The sequence below is a fragment of the Elephas maximus genome, chromosome 22, assembly GCF_024166365.1.
Source record: "Elephas maximus indicus isolate mEleMax1 chromosome 22, mEleMax1 primary haplotype, whole genome shotgun sequence".
Classification (NCBI taxonomy): domain Eukaryota; kingdom Metazoa; phylum Chordata; class Mammalia; order Proboscidea; family Elephantidae; genus Elephas; species Elephas maximus.
Window position 1 is genome coordinate 60,989,776 of NC_064840.1, and position 23,608 is coordinate 61,013,383.

The following is a 23,608-nucleotide window of genomic DNA, read 5'->3' on the forward strand; positions in this document are numbered from 1 at the left end:
GACTTTAAGGAAAAATACACCATAAAGGATAAAGGACAGTATATAATGATTAAAAGGTCAATACACCAAGAGGACATAACCATAATAAATATATATGCACCCAATGACAGGGCTCCAAAATACATAAAAAAAAAAAAAAAAAAGCTAACGGCATTGAAAAGAGAAATAAACAGCTTCAAAATAATAATAGGGGACTTTAACATACCACTTTCGGCCAAGGACAGAACATCTAGAAAGAAACTCAGTAAGGATACGGAAGATCTAAATGCCACAATCAAACAACTTGATCTCATAGACATATATACTCCATCCAACGGCAGAAAGTATGCATTCTTTTCCAAGGCAGATGGAGCATACTCCAGAAGAGGTCACATTTTAGGCCACAATGCAAGCCTTAACCAAAACATCAAAATTATACAAAGCATCTTCTCGGATCCTAATGTCTTGAAAGCAGAAATCAATCACAGAAACAGCAAGGAAAGAAATCAAATACATGGCAACTGAACAACACCTTGATTAAAAACCACTGTGTTATAGTCAAATCAAATGAGAGTAAAAACACATCTTACCAAAACCTTTGGGACACGGCAAAAGCAGGACTTGGCAGTCAACTTATAGCAATAAGAACACACATTAAAAAAGAAGAAAAGGCCAAAATCAAAACATTAACCCTACAACTCAAACAAATACAAAGAGAGAAGCAAATGAAGCCCTCAGGTACCAGAAGAAAGGAAATAATAAAGATTAGAGCAGAAATAAATGAAATAGAGAGTAGAAAAACAATTGAAAGAGCCAAAAATACCGCAAGCTGAAGGTGCGTCGGGGCCCTGCGGGTATTCCCGTGTTGGCGCCCCGCGCGGGCTGAGCCCAGCCCCACCCCAACCCGGAAACGCCCCGGAACTCGCTGGCTCCGGCTCCCTCGGCCGCACTGCCTGCTGGGTCCCCGCACTCCCCGCCCTTCCGGTAGTACCTCCGGGCCGGCGCTGCCAGGGTTCCTGCGGCTGACCAGGAGACAAGGCGCCCGGGGCAATGAGCGTGGGCTTCATCGGCGCTGGCCAGCCGGCCTGTGCGCTGGCGCGCGGCTTCACGGCCTCAGGCATCTTGTCCGCTCACAAGATAATAGCCAGCTCCCCCGAAGTGGATCTGCCCACGGTGTCGACGCTCAGGAAGCTGGGTGTGCATCTGACCCGCAGCAACAAGGAGACGGTGCTCAACAGTGATGTCCTGTTCCTGGCGGTGAAGCCACACATCATCGCCTTCATCCTGGATGAGATCGGAGCCGATGTCAAGGACAGGCACATCGTGGTCTCCTGTGCGGCCGGTGTCACCATCAACTCCATGGAGAAGAAGCTGATGGCTTTCCAGTTGGCCCCCAAGGTGATTGGCTGCATGACCAACACGCCTGTGGTGGTGCGGGAGGGTGCCACCGTGTACGCCACGGGCACCCATGCCCTGGTGGAGGACGGGCGCCTCCTGGAGCAGCTCATGAGCAGCGTGGGCTTCTGCACCGAGGTGGAGGAGGACCTGATGGACGCTGTCACGGGGCTCAGCGGCAGTGGTCCTGCCTATGCTTTCATGGCCCTGGATGCATTGGCTGATGGAGGGGTGAAGATGGGCCTCCCACAGCGACTGGCAGTCCGACTAGGGGCCCAGGCCTTGCTGGGAGCTGCCAAGATGCTGCTGGATTCAGAGGAGCACCCGGGCCAGCTCAAGGACAATGTTTGCTCCCCTGGGGGTGCCACCATCCACGCCTTGCACTTCTTGGAGAGTGGGGGCTTCCGGTCCCTGCTCATCAATGCCGTTGAGGCCTCCTGCATCCGAACACGGGAGCTACAGTCCATGGCTGACCAAGAAAAGATCTCCCCAGCTGCCCTCAAGAAGACCCTCCTGGACAGAGTGAAGCAGGAATCGTCCACAGTGTCCACGATGACCCCCTCCAACCCAAGGACGCTCCTCACAAGAAGCCCAGCCCTGGGAGGCAAGAAGGGCTAAGGCAGCCTCTACCTGCTCTGTGGTCCAGGGCCCTCAGCTGAGGGGGCCTTGTCCCACCCACACATACACACCCAGTCCCCAGCCATGTATGCCAGGGGCAGCCTCTGGTACCTTCCAGGTTCTTGTGATAAAAACCTCCTTAAACCTGTTCAGATCAGCCCATTCTGATAAGCGGCACTGGTTACCTGTCCTGTCCCATGTGGAAAGATGCTCCAGAGGGGTGGTGGCTGCTGGAAGCCAGATGTAACCCTGCACACTTCCAGTGTTGGCAGAGAGAGAGGCTGGACTTCAGCCCCAGCCAGACAGGAAAGTCTGGGGAGGACTTTAACTAGGGTACATTGTAGCCCAATACAGGGTCAGTTTCAATGTCAAATCAAGGAAGTGAGAGATGAAACTGTGGTATGGATTTTTCTCTTTGAATTCATAAAAGGAAAAGAAGTAAGCAACTTAGAATTTCACAGTTGATCAGAAATGTACCCAATTAGACTATCCTTGTGTGGAGCCCTGGTGGCATTGTGGTTAAGAGCTATAGCTGCCACCCAAAAGGTCAGCAGCTCAAATCCACCAGCCGCTCCTTGAAAACCCTATGGGGTAGTTAGTTCTCTGTCCTGTAGGGTCATTATGAGTACGAATCGACTTAACGGCAACAGGTTTGGTTTTGGTTTTATTTGTGTCTCTTACTCCATAGATGTGCCGTTTAAAAAGTGTTGTTCAGAGCTGTTACATTTAGCTGTTTTAATAAAGCTTTATTTTCTTGCTTTTCTAAAAAAAAAAAAAAAAAAAAAAAATACCGCAAGCTGGTTCTTTGAAAAGATCAACAAAATGGACAAACCATTCATTGGTCACACTGACAACAGAAAAACTTGAGAGAAAGCAAATAACCCAAATAAGAAATGAAGGAATACTCCAATACTCATTCTATGAAGCCAGCATTACCCTGATGGCAAAGCCAGGCAAAGACACCACAAAAAAAAACACAGACTAATATCCCTCATGAACATAGACACAAAAATCCTCAACAAAATTCTAGCTAATAAAATTCAACAACATATCAAAAAAATAACTTATCATGACCTCATGGGATTCATATCAGGTATGTAGGGATGGTTCAATATTTAGAAAATCAATAAATGTAACCCACCACATAAATAAAACAAAAGAACCACATGATCTTATCAATAGGTACAGAAAAGGCATTTGACAAAACGCAACAGCCATTATTGATAAAAACTCTAAGCAAAATAGGAATAGAAGGGAAATTCCTCAACATAATAAAGGGCATTTATACAAAGCCAACAGCCAACATCATTCTAATCAGAAAGAGACTGAAAGCACTCCCCTGAAGAACTGGAACCGGACAAAGATGCCCGTTATCAACACTCTTATTCAATGTTGTGCTGGAAGTCCTAGCCAGAGGAATTAGGCTAGATAAAGAAATAAAGGGCATCCAGATTGGTAAAGAAAAAGTAAAGTATCTCTATTTGCAGATGACATCATCTTATACACAGAAAACCCCAAAGAATCGACAAAAAACTACTGGAACTAATAGAAGATTTCAGCAAAGTTGCAGGAAACAAGATTAACATACAAATATCGGTAGGATTCCTCTACACCAACAAAGAGAACTTCAAAAAGGAAATCACCAAATCAATACCATTTACAATAGCCCCCAAAGAGATAAAGTACTTAGGAATAAATCTAACTAGGAACGTAAAAGACCTATACAAAGAAAACTACAAAACACTACTACAGGAACCTAAAGAGACCTACGTAAGTAGAAACATATAACAATGACTGTAAGAACGGCGCAGGACCAGGCAGTGTTTCGTTCTGTTGTGCATAGGGTCGCTATGAGTTGGAACTGACTCGATGGCACCTAACAACAAAACAACAACATGGGTAGGAAGACTCAACATTGTGAAAATGTCAATTCTACCTAAAGTGATCTACAGATACAATGGAATCCTGATCCAAATTCCAGCAGCATTTTGTAACAAGATGGAAAAACAAATCACCAACTTTTTATGGAAAAGGAAAAGACCCCAGATAAGTAAAGCATTACTGAAGAAAAACAAAGTAGGAGGCCTCACATCACCTGATTTTAGAACCTATTATACAGCCATGGTAGTCAAAACAACCTGGTACTGGTACAACAACAGATACATAGACCAGTGGAACAGAATGGAGAACCCAGACGTAAGTCCATGTACCTACGAGCAGCTGAGATCTGACAAAGCCCAAAGTCCATTAAATAGAGAAAAGACAGTGTCTTTAACAAATGGCACTGGCATAACTTAATATCCATCTGTAAAAAAATAAAACAGGACCCATACCTCACACCATACACAAAAACTAACTGAAACTGGATCAAAGACCTAAATATAAAATCTAAAACGATAAAGATCATGGAAGAAAAATTAGGGATAATGCTAGGGGCCCACACGGCATAAATGCTGTACAAACCATAACTAACAATGCTGAAACACCAGAAGAGAAACTAGGTAACTGGGAGCTCCTAAATATCACTTGTGCTCATCAAAAGACTTCACCAAAAGAGTAAAAAGAACCTACAGACTGGGAAAAAAATTATTTTCACTATGACATATCCGATAAGGGTCTAGTCTTTAAAATCTACAAGACACTGCAACCTCTCAACAAAAAATAGACAAATAATTGAATTAAAAAATGGGCAAATGATACAAACAGACACTTCATCAAAGAAAACATTCACGTGGATAACAAACACATGAGGAAATGCTCACGATCATTAGCCATTAGAGAAATGCAAATCAAAACTACACTGAGATACCATCTCTCCCCAACAATGCTGGCACTAATCCAAAAAACAAAAAGTAACAAATGTTGGAGAGGTTGTGGGGAGACTGGAACTCTTACGTACTGCTGGTGGGAATGCAAAATTGTACAACTACTTTGGAAAACAATATGGTGCTCCCTTAAAAAGCTAGAAATACAAATACCATACAATCCAGGAATCCCATTCCTAGGAATATAACAAAAGAGCCATCACACGAATAGACATATGCACACCCATGGTCACTGCAGCAATATTCACAATAGCAAAAAGATGGAAACCACCTAAATGTCCATCAACAGATGCATGGATAAACAAATTATGGTACATACCCATAATGGAATACTATTCAATGAGAAAGAATGAAGATGAAACCACAAAACATCTCGCAACATGGATGAACATGGAGGACATTATGGTGAGTGAAATAAGCCAGTCACAAAAGGACAAATGTTGTATGACACCACTGTTATAAGAACTCAAGAAAAGGCTTACACACAGGAAAAAAAAAAAACATTCTTTGATGGTTACAAAGGTGGAGAGGGAGGAGGAGAGAAAATGACTAACTAGATAGTAGACAAGTGTCAACCTCAGTGAAGGGTAATTACAACACACAATCTAGGGGAAGTCAGCACAACTGGACCAAAGCAATAGCATAGAAGTTTCACAGACACATCCAAACACTTTGAGGACTGAGCAGCTGGTGCTGGGGCCTGAGGACCATAGCCTTGGGAAACATCTAGGTCAAGTGACTTAACATAGTTTATAAAGAAAATGCTCTATATCCCATTTTGGTGAGTAGCATCTGGGGTCTTAAAAGCCTGGGAGTGGCCATCTAAGATATATCTATAGGTCCCATCCACCTATAGCAAAGCAGAAGGAAGAAAGCCAAAGACACAAGGAAAATATATAGCCCAAAGGACTAAAGGACCACACGAACCAGAGAGTGCACCAACCTGAGACCAGAAGAACTAGATGGTGCTCAGCTACCGCCAATGACTGCCTGACAGGGATCATAACAGACAGTCCTGGACAAGCAGGAGAAAAATGTAGAACAGAATTCAAAGTCACATAAAAAGACTAGACTTACTGGTTTAAAAGAGACTGGAGGAACCCCCTAGTCTATGGCCTCTGTACGCTCTGCTAACCCAAAACAGAAACCATTCCCAAAGCCCACTTTTTAGCCAAAGATTAGACAGGTCTATAAAACAAAAAAATAACATAAGTGAGGAACGTATTTCATGCTTCTTAGCTTAATCAAATATAGGATACCAAATGGGCAGCTTCTGTCCAAAAGCAGGATGAGAAGGCAAGAAGGGACAGGAACTGAACGAATGGACACAGGGAAACTGGGGGGTTCAAAGGGGGAGCACGCTGTCACATTGTGGGGATTGCAACCAATGTCACAAAACAACACGTGTATACATTTCTGAATGAGAAATTATCTTGCGCTGCAAACTTTCACCTAAAGCACAATTTAAAAAGTACATTTTCAACAGTACGTGAATATATATAAAATACTCAGGTACACATTTTTTCAAATTTTATGCAACAGTTCTGTTATGCAAACTTCAAAACACTGATGAAAGAAAAAATAAGACTTTAAAAATGGAAATATATACTATGATCTTAGATGGAAAAATTCACCAAAAGAACTAGATGGTGCCCGGCTACAATCAATGACTGCCCTGACAGGCGACACAACAGAGAACCCCTGAGGGAAGAGGAGAGCAGTGGGATGCAGACCTTAAATTCTCTTAAAAACACCAGACTTAGTGGTCTGTCTGAGACTGGAAGGACCCCGGAGGTCATGGTCCTCAGACCTTCTGTTAGGCCAAGACAGGAACCATTCCCAAAGCCAACCCTTCAGATAGGGATTGGACTGGGCTAACCCACCCAAAACCCACCCTATGGGATAGAAAATGATCCTAGTGAAAGTGAGCTTCTTGGCGCAAGTAGACACATGAGACTATGTGGGCAGCTCCTGTCTGAAGGGGAGATGAGAGGGCAGAGGGGGTCAGAAGCTGGCTGAATGGACACGAAGTTAGAGAATGGAGTGAGGGAGTGTGCTATCTTATTGGGGGGAGAGCAAGTAGGAGAACAGAGTAAGGTGTATATAAATTTTTATATGAGAGACCGACTCGATTTGCAAACTTTCACTTAAAGCACAATAAAAATCAAAAAAAGAGAGAAAAAATACATCATTAGTCATTAGGAAAACACAAATTCAAAACACAGTAAAATACTACTTCACACCTATTAAACCAAAAGAATCTGTCGCCACCAAGTTAACTCCGACTCATAGCGACCCTACAGGACACAGTAGTGCATGAATTTTTAGTTCATATTTATTAACTCTTATACCATATATATAATATTGAAACCATTCCAATACGAACAGATACTTAGTTTGTTTCTATTTTTTGCTATTGCAAAACAAAAATCCGTGGTTAATATTTGTTCCCAAGCTTTCCATGCATGTGCATGTTTCTAGATACACACACAAGAAGGAAACCGATGATAATTGATATTGTCTTGATGATAATATATATTCTATTAAAATACATACGGGAATATCGCTCACCAGGGGGACTATACCCATTGCCGTCGAGTCAGTTCTGACTCATAGCGACCTTACAGGACAGAGTAGAACTGCCCCATAGGGTTTCCAAGGACTGGCTGGTGGCTTCAAACTGCAGGCCTTTTGGTCAGCAGCCGAGGTCTTAAACCACTGTGCCACCAGGGCTGCAGAGGGACTACACAGAAATGCAAAATTCTACAGCTATACTTAAGAAACCTCTATCCCTACTTCTTAGCCAACACTTGACATTGTTTTTAAAAATTGCCATTTGGATAGCTGCTGAATAATATTGCATTGTTGTCTTTATTTATGTTTGCCTTAATTACTGCAAATGGTCGGTATGCACATTAAACACATGTACTTTTCTTTGTTGTAAATTGCTACGACAGGCCTTTTTCCTCTCTGTGTGTGTGTGTGTGTGTCTGTGATTTGCCTTTTACTTAAAAAAAAAAATTTTTTTTTTTAATTAATTGTGGGAGTTTGTCGTATGTTCTGTATGCTACACATTTTGTTTTCCATTTATGCTACATTTTTTTCACAATTAATCATTTATCATTTTTGACCATGACTTTTTAATAGTTTCTAATTTTCATTTTTAATATAGTGAAATATATGTTTATTCCCCTTTTTGTTTGACAATTTAGTGCACAATCAACTTTGCGATCTCAGCTCTATAGACTAATTAGTACCAACCGGAAATGCCTTCCTTATTTTATGGTTCATTTCTTTGTATACATGTGCTTGTTCCTGTACCCTGTGTTCTATTTCACTCAATTCCTTCTATGTTATTTCTATCAATTCAACGTGGTTCAGTGAATACAAGCTTCTATTATCGTAGCTCAATTCCCTTTTCATAAAAATCAGAAACTTACCTCACATTTTGAAGTACAGCACGCTCCCGATCCACATTCTACTGAGCCTTTCAGCTTACATGTGTTGTAATCACAGCAGTTTTTAAATTGGCATTCCTGTAATTTTACAAGAAGAAATACTATTCCGGTCAAGCACTTATGAGCGCTTGTTTTTTAATCTCAGCTTCTACTTAATATCCTCTTGTATTCAGGTTTCCTTTCAATTACACAATATATGCAATGAAGCTTTTTTTATTTTACTATTGTTAGAATATTCAAAGGTACATGTAACTGTAATAACTAAAGAAATAATGTTTAAAATAGCAATCAATAACGGTTATTAGCTAAATTATTTAGTATTTAGCTCATAAATTAACAACTTGGAAATACGACCTTTAAAAAAAATAGACTTTCCAGGAGAAATTCAAACCTTCTCCAATGCCTTATTCCAGCTGATTTGTTTAGTTAAGTTTCGCTTCAGGCATGAAGTTAAAGTTAGGCAATAAATATAACAAAAATTATGTTTTTTCAGGAGTTTTTATCTCTCAGGGTAGTCCACGCTCAGTCTCCCGCATTTAGTCAACTACCCTTTAAGTATTTCTATCTGATGCTGGCTCCAGCAAAGGTCTTCCCTCTGTGTGAGCTGTGATTCTCTGTATTTGCTCTATCTACAATTTTGGGGGTAGTGGTCTGCTCTTTGACTTTGATTCTCTGATAGATCTATGAAGAATGGTTGATTTTCAGTTTTTCAGCTTTGTTCTTGTTGTGAGGATGACAGTGATGACTTCTAAGCTCTTTACACGTTAGACAAGAAACCAGGAGTCACAATGCTATTACTTTTTTTTTCTCGTGTTCTACATTCAACATGATTCTGAATTCTCATTTGCTTAATTAGTTCTTCAACTGGCTGTTCTGGATTTCATAAAAAGAATTTCTCTATGATCTGTCTACTTGTGCTAGTTTTTGTAAACTTTGTTTCAATGAATTTGTCCATTTCATCTACGTTGCCAGATATACTGGTACAAGGTTGTTTGTAATATTCTCTTAAAATATCATCTTACCATTTTTAAATATCTGTAAGAGCTATAGTAATGCTCCCATCTTTCATTACTGCTTTGTTGAAATTTGAATTGTTTGCTTTATTTCCCTTCGATAGTGTTACTAGGGGCTTATCAATTTTATTTCATTTTTTTTCCTTAAAGAACCAACATTTGGCTTTTTGGGTTTTTTTCTTCATAATGTGTCTTCTTCCTATTTTATCTATGTTTGATCTTTTTTATATCTTTCCTTCCATCTGCTTTGGCTTTAGTTTGAGGTTTTGATTTTAATCTTTATGATATGGAAGATTAGATAATCAATTATGTTCCATCTCATTTTTAGAGGCTAAAGTAGCATTAATACAAAAATCTAATGATGATATTTAAATTATATAATCAATTATAAATCTTCCCTTTTTTCTGCTATAGCCATTTAGAGTTTAAATATCTCTCCGAGCACTGCATCCAACAATATTTGATATACTGCATTTTTATTATCACTTAAATCAAAGTATTTTTAAAGTTCTATTTCAGTTTCTTTTTTTGACCCTACTTTATTCTTTTTTTTTTTTTATTCGGTAGAAATTTGCTTAATTTGAAATTTTTACAATTATTTTTCTTTGATTAATAAATTAATTCCATGATAATAAGAGAGTCAATTCTGTATGACCTAGGTCTTTTGATATTTGTTGGGATGTATCAACATATTGTGGTTTTGATAAATGTTTCATATAAAAATTGAAAGAATGAAGAATGTGCGCTGTACATTGATTTGAGACCTTTCTTCTATTTAAAAAAAAAATTTTTTTTTCTATTTTAATACAAACATTTGAGGCTGTAAATTCCCCCTACTGCTTTAATGGTATTACACAGATTTTTATATGTTGTGTTTCATTTTCATTTCAGATTGGGTCCACAGATTCTTTGGACGCACTGGAGATGAATGTTTTCCAGGACTCCAGTTATCACCTAGCTTCCACAGACCACCACTCTAACCATGTTAGAGTTTTGGGTTCTCTGTTGTCAGCACTGTCAGCAAAGATTCTGAATCCAATAGTGCTGTAATGATCTGCATTTTAATTTCATCTCATTTGTATACAGTTCAAATTACATTCTATTTTCCTTTCTGATTTCTTTGACCCAGGATATATTAAAACCAAAAACAAACCCATTGCTGTTGAGTCAATTCTGACACATAATGACTCCTTACGTTACGGAGTAGTATTACTCTATAGGATTTTCTTGGCTATAACCTTTACAAAAGTAGACCTCCAGGTTTTTCTTTCACAGTTCCACTGGGTGGGTTCAAACAGCCAACCTTTAAGTCAGTAGAGGAGAGCAAACTGTTTGTGCAACCCAAGGACCTAATATTACATCTTAATTTCTATCCAGGAATTTGCAAATGTTTCCACTGGGTATCTCCTATCCTTCAGGGAACAATGTGAGTCTGTCAACTTTTAAGTATATCCATAGCAATTTCGCACTCAGGGACTGAAGAAATTACCACAGATTGTGACCACAGGTCCATTAGAACAGCCTGTGAGATAATTTTTTCCAAGTCTCCAGTTATCACTGAATCTCTATACCATCACTCTAACCATGATGATGTTTTGAGTTCTTCCACATGAGCACTATGAGCACAGATTCTGTATCCAACACTCTTGTAAAGATCCAAGTACTCCCCATTCCGCAGTGTACATGTAAATGACTGTAAGTCACTTTGAGGGAGGAACTGAGGAAATAGCTGTTACACCATTCCTAAGTGATTGCAGAATCTTATCCTTTATTTAAACAATGAGCTCTGGCTGGGAGAGCTGACTTATATATAGATATTCAGCCAAAAAAAAACCATTGCTGTTGAGTCGATTCAGGCTCATGGGAACTCTATAGGACAGAGTAGAACAGCCCCCAAAGTGTTTCCAAGTATGTAAATCTGTACAGAAGCAGACTGCCACATCTTTCTCCTGCGGAGCTGCTGGTGGGTTCAAACTGCCGACTTTCTGGTTAGCACCCGAGCACTTTAATGACTGCACCACCAGGGCAAATGACTGTGATTTGCTGTTTGTAGCAGCTGGCCCCAGTTCTCTGCTTACTTCCTTAATTTTTAGTTCTACATGTCAAGCAACATCATCGCTGATTACTCAGATAGATGTCTTTTAGCCGTCACTTTCTTAGCCGTATTCATGCACATCAAGGACCTTAGATGCCATCTCTAACCCACTTCCCACTATGCTAATTACACCCACCTCGACTGTTATGGTTAAGTGCTGTCATTTGGCCTATTCATTCCATTCCATTCCACTCCACTCCACTCCAATCCACTCCACTCCACTCCACTCCACTCTATTCTATTCGAGTCCAAGATCTCTAGTGACATCAGGGATCCCAGGTTTATAACGACACCTCCAACTATCAACCCTAGTCTATAGAAGAAAGCTAAAACTGAGCTCCCCAACAATGCAAGGACTTTTAAGGATTTAATAATCTGTGAATATGTAATGATCAGCTATTTTTAGAGGGGAATAAGAAATTCATGTAACAGGTAGGGAGTAATCATAAAGAAGCTGTTTTATTTATATAGAAGGATGTTGCTAAATATCATTAAAAAACTGACATTTATAATAGAGTGAGCATGTGGTCCTACCTGTTTGGGAACAGTGTGTATTGTATATTTGGTTAGTGTAACTATACCAAAAAAAGCCAAATCGGCAAATTGCCATCAAGTCAATTCTGACTCATAGTGACCCTATAGGACAGAGTAGAATGGTCCCATAGGGTTTCCAGACTGTAATCTTTACGGAAGTAGACAGGCTAATGGGTTTGAACCACCAACATTTCAGTTAGCAGCCGATTGCTTTAACCATTGTGCAAACAGGGCTTGTTAGTATAACTATAATAGACTGTGTATCTATATTTAGAAATGAGCACATAGGACCATTTTAGTCATGGAGAAACTTGGATATGAAGGAAGGTTTCTGAATGATTTAGAGAAGGTAATTATAATGTTTGGACATTCTTGCATGCCACAGGAAAATTTAAACTGAGTTCAGGGGGAATTTATAGAGAACACAGAGAATAACGTCAGATGAGTTACGGACTGAGTTGTGAATTAAAAAGAATTCACTTAGCCCATATATTGAAAAGGTATCTCCTGGCATAATTGTGAACAGTTTGCATAACCAAGTCTTCAGGACTTAATTATCTTCTAAATTCAAGAAGTATCTTATCTTCATCCTCACATCTCTATTATATATTGAAAACATAGCTGCACATATTATTCCATACTATGACAATCAGATGCATAAAAACTCTGCTCAAATTTCAATTTTATTACTTACTTCCTCACTGCCACAGTCACATTCTTCATTAGGTTCCAAAATCCCATTACCACACACTGGTTGATTTTTGTACAATGGTTGCAAATGTAAAACGTTCTGAAGACATTTAGGCTCAAATTTTGAAACAAAATGTGTATAGTCATGCATGCTACAGTTGCTAAAAATCTTTATGCCACTGGAACGCCTAAAATAAAATAATATTCCTCAGGAAAATAAATATGTCTAACAAAATCAAATCTAAACAATACCAGCTGCTGTTCCATCGATTCCAAGTCATGGAGACCCCATACATAATTATATGAACAGCAAGAATGTTTAAAATGAAATAGCTTGCCCCATAAAAAAAATAGAATTAAGTAAAATTTAATTAAATTTTAATTTTAGCATTGCTTATCTTTAACATTCTCTAAAAAATATTGGGTTGAAAATATACTTTTCTTCAAGAAAGCAATGGTATTTTACGTATAATACATATACTACATACGGTATATATACACATATATATATACCAAAAACCAAACCCATTGCTGTCAAGTCGATTTCGACTCATACCGACCACATCCATATACACACACAGTATATATATACGTGGTGTGTGTGTGTGTATACTCTTTCCTATCCTCTCTACCTGGTATGCCCTTTTCTCATATATCCAGTATTCAAAAGGTTCCTTCCCTTATTTCAGTCAGATGTCTGCTCAAATGATACCTCTTAGAGAGATTTTTCTTGGTAACAATATCCCACACTCTCCTTTCACTTTCCATATTTACTTTTCTACATAGGACTTTAGCATCATTTAAAAATAGATTTATTTATCAATAATTTGCATCTAAAAATTTATTTTATATGACATAAATTTTGCACTAAAATATAAGTTCCATGAAAGCCTTTATTTTCATATTCACAGCTGTATTTCCAGCAGAATGTCTGATACAGGTCTAATAGATATTTAGTAGACATTTCAAATATAACATGTACAATACTGAATTCCTCTTCTTCTCACCCAAGTCTTATATTTTCACTGTTCTCCATTGCTGACAACTACATTCTTCTAGAAGCTCAGGTTGATAATAGTGATACGTTCCTGAACTATTTTCTTTCTCCCATAGCCCATATTCAATCCACATGAAAAAAGAAAATGTACATAACAAATCCAATTACCAATTTTTAAATTGATTATGTGTCGAAATAATAATTTGTGGGATATATTGGGTTAAATAAAAACATATTATTAACATATATGATTGTAATTTTAAAAAATTTTTAATGTAGCTACTAGAAAATTTCAAATTACATATGTGGATCTTGTTTTATTTCTGTTAGGCAGTGACACTCTAGACAATCATGTCTGAAACCAAATACCAATACATTAATACCAAAACAGCTAAGTCTGAGATGACAAAAGTCCTGGGTTATGTCCTGAGCCTCCATTAGAAAGAAATATATAACTGTTAAGGTTCCAGTGTTGGGAGTGTCTAAGAACCAAGAGAATGCATTAGTTTTCGCCGACACAGCAATTTGTAATGGCACAAAAAAGGGAATACTGGAGGAACATCAAAAGGAATAACATTACTTAAGTTAATTTTCTCTATTACTTTAAACTACTTTGCTTTAGTAGGCATAAAATTATTCTGTTTTTGCAGTCCACACTCATCCACAGAGCTGCAAAATTTGCGTACTGATACCTGTTAGTGCAAAACTGGGTTTAAAAAAAATAGACAGCGCTGGGCCATAAAACATGCCTTAAATTAAAAAAAATAGAAATAATACAAAGTATGCTTTCAGACCACAACAGAATTATACTAGAAATCAGTAACAGAATTATAGCTAAAATCTCAAAAAATCTAGAGGTTAACGAACACAATTATAAATAACACATGACATGAATCAAAGAAGTATCGAGAAAGATTAAAAAAATATTTTGAACTAAATGAAAATGAGTGTGGGATGAAACAAAAACAGTCCATAGAGGTACATCTGTAGCATATATTATAAAAGAAGAGAAACCTAAAATCAGTAATCTAAGCTTCTATACCTTAAAAAAACCCACTGCCATCGCTTAGGAAACTCAAAAAGAAAAGCAAATTGAATCCAATGAAACTGAAAACAGAAAATTAATGGAGAAAATCAACAAAAACAGACGTTGGTTCCTTGGAAAAAAATCAATAAAACTGATAATGCTGTAGTCAGTGTAGTGAAGAAGAGAGAGAGAGAGAAGACACAAATCACTAATATCAGAAATGAAAGAGAAGTTATCACAACTGATCCCATGGAATAAAAAGATAATAAAGAAATACTATGAACAACTCTATGTCCACAAATTTGATAAATTAGATAAAATGGACAAATCCCTTGAAAGACATGATCTACCAAAACTCATACAAGGAAAAATAGATCTAGATCAATTAAAGAAATTGAATCAACAATTAACAACCTTCCAAAACAGAAAGCACTAGGACTAGATGGTTACATTGGTGAATTTTACTAAACCTTTAAAGAAGAAATAATATCAATTCTCTACGATCTCTTCCAGAAAAATGGAAGCAGAGGGAAGCACTTCCTAATTCATTCTATAAGGTCAGCATTACCTTAATATCAAAGCCACACAATGACATCACTAGGAAGCAAAACTACAGACCAGTATTTATTTCTCATAAACATAGATGTAAAAATCCTCAACAGAATATTAGCAAATCAAATCCAAGAACGTGTGAAAAGAATTATGTACTACAACCCAGTCAGATTTATTTCAGGTATGTGAGGGTGGCTCAATATTCAAAGATCAATTAACGTAATTCATTACATCGACAGCCTAAAGAAGAGCAATCATATAATTATATCAATAGATGTAAAGAATTTGACAAAATCCAACACCCATTCATGAAAAATGCTCTCATGAAACTAGCAGTAGAGGGGAACATCCTCGACTTGATAATGAATTTGGACAGAAAACCTACAACTGGCATCATACTCAATTGTGGAAAAATAGTTGCTTTCCCCAATGATTGGGAAGAAGACAAAGAAGTTCCCTCTAACTTGACATCGTACTAGTTCTAGCTAGTTAAATAAGTTATATAGATTGGGGAAGGAAAGTATAAAACTGTCTTTGTTTGCAGAAGATACGATCATGACAAAAATCCTTGCAATTATAGCAAGGTTGTGGGTTACAAGATTTGTGCACGAAAGCCAACTGCTTTCCTAAAAACCACCAATAAACAACTGGAATTTGAAATTAAAACACGCCATCAGCTACATTAGCATCAAAATAAATGTAATACTTAGATATAAATCCAAGAAAATATTTGGAAGATCTAGAGCGTAAAGATAGGCTTACCATATGATCCAGCCATCACACTCCTAGGTATTTCATCAAATGAATTGAAAACTTAAGTCAATACACACACAAAAAAAACTCTTCACACAAATATTTACAACAGCCAAATCTCGAAAGCAACCAAGATGTCCTTCAATAGGTGAATGGATACATTTTGGTATATCCATACAATGGAGTATTATTCAATAAAAAAAAATAAATGAGCTATCAGAGTAAGATTGAGAGTCAGAAATAGAAGTAGGAAATGGAATGTGTGGCTAATTGCCTCCATGCAAAACTGTGCCCTTTGCCATGAGACCAGAAGAACTGAATGATGCCCGGCTACCATTACTGAACATTTTGTTCAAAGATTCTATAGAAGAATCGTGACCAAAAGGGGGAAAATATAGAATAGAATTTCAAGATCTCATGAAATGCAGACTTTCTAGAGCTATGGAGGCCTGATGAACCCCCAAAACTATTGCTCTGAGATAATCTTTAGACTTTAAATCAAAACTATCCCCTGAGGTCTTCTTAAAACCAAATAGTAGCTTAGTTTAACTAGTAAAGAATGTCTGCCTTGAGCATTTTGTTCTTCTTTTTTTTTTTTTTTTGGTGGTTTGGGTTTTAACTGAAAGTTTACAGCACAACTTAGCTTCTCATTAAAAAATTTATATACAAATTGTTTTGTGACATTGGTTGCAATCCCTGCAACATGTGAGCACTCTCCCTTTACATCCTAGGTTCCCTATTTCCGTGTATCCAGTTTTCCTGTCCTTTTCTGCCTTCTCAACTTCGCTTTTGGCAAGGTGTTGCCCATTTTGACCTGTATGGTTGATTGATCTAAGAAGCACATTCCACACAAGTGTCAATGTTTTTTTTATAGGCTTGTCTAATCTTTGGCTGAAAGATGAACTTCAGCCGTCAGGGGGCCATTGCCAGGGGTTCCTCCAGTCTCTGTCAGACCAGTAAGTCTGGTCGTTTTTGTGAATTAGAATTTTGTTCTACAATTTTCTCCTGTTCTGCCCAGGCTGTCTATTGTGATCCCTGTCAGTGACGTTGGTGGTGGTAGCTGGGTACCATCTAGTTCTTCTGGACTCAGGCTGGTGGAGGCTGTGGTTCATATGGTCCCTTAGTCCTTTGGACTAACATTTTCCTTGTGTTATGCCTTTCTTCCTTCTCCTTTGCTGTGCATGAGACGGTTCCAATGGATGTTATCTTAGATGGTCATTTGCAAGCTTTTAAGACCCCTTACTCATCAAAGTAAGATGCAAAGCATTTTCTTTATAAACTGTTATGCCAATTGATTTAGATGTTCCCCGAGACCATGGCACCCAGTCCTCATCCCCAGTAACTCAGTTCCTCAAGGTGTTTGGGTGTGTCTAGGAGACACCTATGACTGTAACCCCTTTGTGCTGTTACATGTATATATGAGTATACATGTTGTATGTACAAATATGTATGCAAAAATATCCACACCCAAATCTTGTATGTATACTCCTATAAGCCCCCCTTCCCCTATTCAGCATACATACTTGCTTATGTATCTGCTCGTAAATTATTATTTGTTTTTACTGTAGTTGTTGCATTATATATGCTGTAGTATTTATTGTGATTGCCTCTTTTTCTTTTTTTCTTATGTTTCTTTAATTGTCTTCCTTTGCCTTGGTCAAGTTATGCTGACATCCTCTATATTGTGTAGTGTCTTTCCCTTCACTGAAGTTAACACTAGTCTACTATCTAGTTAGTGATTTCCCCTCCCCCCAACCCCTGCCTCGTTACCATCAAAGATTTTTTCTTTCTGTGTGCAAACCTTTTCTTGAGTTTTTATAATAGTGGTCTCATACAATATTTGTTCTTTTATGATTGCTTATTTCACTGAGAATAATGCCTTCTAGAGTCATTCATGTTGTGAGATGTTTGGCGGATTCATCATTATTCTTTATTGTTGTACAGCATTCCACTGTGTGTTATGTACCATAATTTGTTTATCCATTCATACGTTGACTGGCACTCAGGTTGTTTCCAATTTTTGCTACTGCAAATAATGCTGCAATGAGCATGAGTGTGCATAGTCTATTTGTGTGACAGCTCTTATTTCTCTAGGATATATTCCTATGAGTGGGATTGCTGAATCATCTGGCATTTCTATTTCTGGCTTTTCTAAGGAAGCACCATATCATTTTCCATAGTGGTTGTACCATTTTACATTCTCACCAGCACTGTATGAGAGTTCCAGTTTCCCCACAACCTCACCAGCATTTATTGTTTTTGGAATTTTTGACCAGTGCCATTATTGTTGCCTGGGTAAGATGGTAGCTCACAGTTGTTTTGATTGCATCTCTCTGATGGCTGATCACAAGCATCTTTTCATGTATTTGCTGGCTGCCTGAATGTCTTCTTTGGCGAAGTGTCTGTTCATGTCCTTTGCCCATTTTGTGATTGAGTTGCTTGTATTTTTACTGCTGAGTTGTTGAAGTTTTCTCTATATTTTATAGATTAAACCTTTATCAGACATGTCTTTGCCAAAGATTTTTTCTCAGTCTGTAAGTTCTCTTTTTACTCTCTTGGAAAAGTCTTTTGATGGACATAAGTTTTTAATTTATAGGAGTTCCCAGTTGTCCAGTTTATCTTCTGGAGTTTGTGCATTTTTAGTTATGCTTGATATTCTATTTATGCCATAAATTAGGGCCCTTGGCATTGTCCCTGTTTTTTCTTTCATGAACTTTATAGTTTTAGGTTTTACATTTAGATCTCTGATCCATTTTGAGTTAGTTTTTTGTGTATGGGGTGAGGTACGGATCCTATTTCATTTTTCTGCAAATGGATATCCAGTTTTGCCAGTACCATTTGTTGAAGAGACTATCTTTTCCCCATTTAATGGACTTCAACCCTTTGTCAAAGATCAGGTGTCCGAAGGTGGATGGATTTATTTCTGGGTTCTCAATTCTGTTCTATTGGTCTTGTGTCTGTCATTGTACCAGGCTGTTTTGACTACTATAAATGTATAGGAGGTTCTGTGATCAAGTAGTGTGAGGCCTCCTACTTTATTTTTCTTTTTCAGTGTTCTATCTATCCAGGGGCTCTTTCCTTTCCACATAAAGTTGGCAATTAGCTTTTCTATTTCATTAAAGAATGTTGTTGGAATTTGGATTAGGATTGCATTGTATTCATAGATTGCTTTGAGAAGTATTGACATTTTCACAATGTTAAGTCTTCCTATCCATGAGTATGGTATGTTTTCCCATTTATGAAGGTCTCTTGGTTTCCTGGAGTACTGTTTTGTAGTTTTCTTTGTATAACTCTTTTTACATTCCTAGTTATGTTTATTCCTAAGTATTTATCTTTTTCTTTTGGGGGGGCAGGGGAGGGCTATTTTCAGTGGTATGATTTTCCTGATTCCCTTTTTGAGATTCTCTTTGTTAGTGTAGAGGAATTCAATTGATTTTTATATGTTGATCTTGTACCCTGCCACTTTACTGAAACCTTCTATTCGTTCTAGTAGCTTCCTTGTGGATTTTCTGGGGTTTTCTATGTACAGCATCATATCTTCCGTGAATAGTGATGGTTTTTCTTCTTCCTTATCATTGGATGCACTTTATTGCTTTTTCTTATTGCGCTAGCTAGGACTTGCAGTACAATGTCGAATAAGAGTGGTGATAAAGTACATCCTTGTCTGGTTTCTGTTCTCAAGGGAAAGAGCCCTGTGCTCTTTTAAGATCTATCTATATGGGATCAAATTGACAACAGCAACTTGAAAGATCAGATAGGAAACTTAGGGGCAGTGAGTTTATGTTAGTGAGAGAAGAACAACTCAGAAAAGGAAAGTGAGAATGGTTGCACAATTTGAAAAATGTAACCAATGTCACTAAATTGTACATGTGGAAATTGTTGAATTGGTGTATGTTCTGCTGTATATATTCTGAACGAAAATGAAAAAAGAAATAAAATAAATTATACAAATAAATAAAATAAAATAAATGAGCTATCAAGCCATGAAAAGACATGAAGAAACCTTAAATGCATATTATTAAGTGCAAGTAGTAAGTCTGAAAAAAATCTACATACTTTAAGATTCCAACTATTTGGCATTTGAGAAGACACACATGCACACAAAAAAGAGGCAGTAAGAGATCACTGACTGGGATTCAGGAGATGAGGAGAAGGGATGAATAGACAAAACACACTTTGTGTACAACACAAAAAGTGAAGCCTAATATAAATTATGGTCTTTAATTAATGATAATGTATTAACATTGGTTCATCAGTTGTAACTAATGCACCAAATTAATGCAAGAGGTTAATAATATGAGAAGCTCTGTACAGAGGTTAAGAGGGGTGTATGCGAATTCTACATACATTCTGTACAATATTTCGTAACCTAAAGATACTCTAAAAATAAATTGTATTAAAGAAAAGACACGGATTAAAGACTATTTTCTACTTGTACCACATGTTTTTCAAGTGAAAATTAAAAGTACTAATTGGAATATGAAACTTTAAGGTGAGTAAAAAGCAATTTATCTTTTAAATGTCTGCTTAAAAGATGGTCACAGTGAAGTAGAATATGAATGTGCTCGCTAAATACATGTAAGCCTAAGTATACAGAATTTTAATGTACACAAAACAATTCAAATACAATTTTAAATGATTGTTTTTTGTGGAGAAGATGAACATTCTGGCTTAACAAAAAGTAAAATAATGTGGGCTAGGTTGGCTGTTTCAAAGTCCTTCAATTTCTTATCTACAGCTCCAAGTTTCAGAGCAGAAAAAATTTATATCTCATTATTTCAGGAGGACACACTTTTCCCTACAGCCTTAACTCTTCCTGAATCCCATAAACATTAACTTGGCAAAACTTAAACTCTCCATTTCCTCTGTGTATGTGCCTCTGCAGCAGAAACTGAACGGACCCAAACAAGCAGCCATGATGTCTGAATTCATATTAAATTTATAGTCATAAATTTCAAGTATGTTTTCAAACAGTTCAATAATAACACCACAATTTGCAAGTCATTTCCTATTTTCCTGACTCCAAGACAACTATTTCACACTTGCTATCCCTTCAATCATTGGAAACCCTGGTGGCATAGTGGTTAAGTGCTACGGCTACTAACCAAAAGGTCAGCAGTTTGAATCCGCCAGGCGCTCCATGGAAACCCTGTGGGGCAGTTCTACTCTGTCCTGTAGGGGCATTATGAGTCAGAATTGACTCCATGGCAGTGGGTTTGGTTTTTTGGTTTATCCCCTAAATCAAAGCACTTACATTCCTTACTGTCATATTCCTATCAGAAGAAATTATCCCCCCTCATCTTTACATCTTTATTAACCAAACTACCTGTATTTCTACCTATTTACTCTTCTACCCTCCTATCACAATAATAAAATATTCCCAGATCTAATAAAAGCTGATCCATCTATTTATGTACTAGATCCAATCCTCTCTAATTTATTCAGTGATTTTGCTCTTAAAGTCCTCATGCTATCGTTCACCATCATCTTTTCCTCCTTTTTTTTGCTACCAATTGACAGATATTATATAGTGTCTCCAATCTATGAAATCCCTTTTTAATCACATGTTTAGCTCACACTCTCCGAAATGTCTATATTTACCATTTCCGCTTTATCATTTCCCATAGGGCTTATCAAGTTCCTTAACAAATAATCTACAGTTTTGATTGGCATTGTACTAAATTTATAGACCTATTCTGGAAAAATTACCAACTTTAGAATAAGTCGTCTACTTTCTTAATGATGGTAAACACATTATTCATTTTTCTAGATGGATGACTCTATTCTTTTTTTGTTGTTCTAACCGTATATTGATTCTGTTGTTTTATCTACGTATCTAATAATAACATCTTAAAATAAAGACAATCCCATCTTCTTCAAATCATTTCCTCTTTCTTTTCTTTCCCTTAACATATTAGCCAAAGTTACCAAAGATGTTACATTTCAAGAGTGATAACAGACATCCTTGTCTTGAGTAATGAAGACTACGGCAATCAAAACAACATTGGTATCTTCTACATCATGGTCTTCACAAACATTGATATTTTACCTCTAATTCCCTTGAGTGACTATTCTTTAATTATAGGACTTATCATTTTCTAGAACCTTGTTCCATTTAGATTGTGTATGTGTCTGTATGGTATCCCTTCATGTACAACATAATTGTCCAATTTCTGATGTGGAATACAGCACAAAAGGATTAAAAAATTATCACATCTTGCAAATAACCTCATAAAACTACATGTCAAATTAATTAAGTTAAAAAAAAAGTCTTACGGTGCTTCACGATTCATTATGCATGTTGCTCTTGGACAAGAACACTTATTGATGTCATCATATGTTAATCCTATATTAAGGCCAAGTAGTTGAGCAATAATAACTGAAAATCCCTCCAAACTAATTCCATCTGGATACTAAAATAAAGAATATTGAAGAGAAAAGCCATTACATAAAAAAAAACTATCCAACTATTGAAGACAGTAAGAACAGTAATAACTTGAAATATTTTGTTCCTATAAAATTTTTAGCTATATTTAGCTTTTTATATTGAACATAGTTTGACAACTATGTAGATGTGTTGTAGATATGAATATCTGTGCTAGTTAATTGACTGAGGAACATGAAACCATGTTAAAAGTAATCAAGCTAGCAACATTTCTTGTTTTAAAATTGGGTAAGCCCAAATTCCAATACATTGAACACATGTAGCCTTTCATATGGATTATTTAACTTTACCATCAAGTCAAATTCATGAATTAGCAAATATTATTTTAATGGTACATATCAGTGAGTCACTATGATAGATGTTGGGTATGTAATGGCATTCATGAAAGAAATGGACTTTGTCCACACCTATGACTTGTATTTTATATTTGTATTTTAAAATGGGAGAAAGACAATAATAGTAAACTCACAACATACTTCCAAAATACAGTTCATAAAAAGTGCTATGAGTGCCCCAATAGAGAATGTTGGGGAGGGCATAATTATTTTAGCTAAGGTAGTTAGGAAAAAAAACTTTTGTATGAATAATATTTAGGCTAGATATTAATATTGGGAAAGGAGCCAAAAATACAACTGGGAGTATGGTGCTTGAAAGACACCTGTTAAAGGCTGGGGTATAATGAGTGACATGAAGAAATGAAAAGACAGAAGTTATACCAAAACAGCCATGGTAAAAAAAAAAAAAATTGGAATGGGAAATCATTGAAAAAAATTAGTGGCAATGCACGCTGGAAGAACGCTTCATATTATTTCACTTTGTTAAAAATATTGTAATTTATTTTCATCCTTTTAATTATCTCTAATTTCTCTACATCATTTGAATAACAGTGAATTAACCACAAAAATACCAATGCATAGCTAAAAGAAAAAACATTGTGCATTCACATTTGTGAATGAAAACACAGGATATATTTGGCAATATGAAAAAAAATGAGCTGTGAACAAGGTATCATCTCCTGCTCTCCTGGAATCGCAGAGCTTAAAAGAAAGGAAAAATGCCCGTGGCAGAATCTGGAATGGGGTTAAACCGAAGCAGAACATGAGAGATGATATCTGGGCTGACCATCAGGTTTTTAAGTAAGATGTAGAAACCAGAAGCTGGGCTTTAAACGCCAGTTCTGGCAAAGAAGAAATGATATTGGTCTTCCATAATTGTGCATTTGAAAAG

The 23,608-nt window shown here is 37.1% G+C and overlaps 2 protein-coding genes across 2 annotated transcripts in view; one reads left to right on the forward strand and one right to left on the reverse strand.

The window, feature by feature from the left end:
- The window catches only part of ADAM18 (ADAM metallopeptidase domain 18), a 171,485-nt gene that overhangs the window by 58,299 nt on the left and 89,578 nt on the right, over nt 1-23,608 (reverse strand). The window contains exons 13-15 of the mRNA XM_049865504.1: nt 22,213-22,349; nt 12,612-12,795; nt 8,258-8,353 (exon numbers count right to left, since the gene is read on the reverse strand). Of these exons, the coding sequence (XP_049721461.1) occupies nt 8,258-8,353; nt 12,612-12,795; nt 22,213-22,349 (417 nt within the window). The remainder of the gene's footprint in view (nt 1-8,257; nt 8,354-12,611; nt 12,796-22,212; nt 22,350-23,608) is intronic.
- On the forward strand, nt 1,024-1,995 carry LOC126065750 (pyrroline-5-carboxylate reductase 2-like). The gene has a single exon (XM_049866184.1). The coding sequence runs from the start codon at nt 1,030-1,032 to the stop codon at nt 1,990-1,992; it is 963 nt and encodes a 320-aa protein (XP_049722141.1). The 5' UTR covers nt 1,024-1,029; the 3' UTR covers nt 1,993-1,995.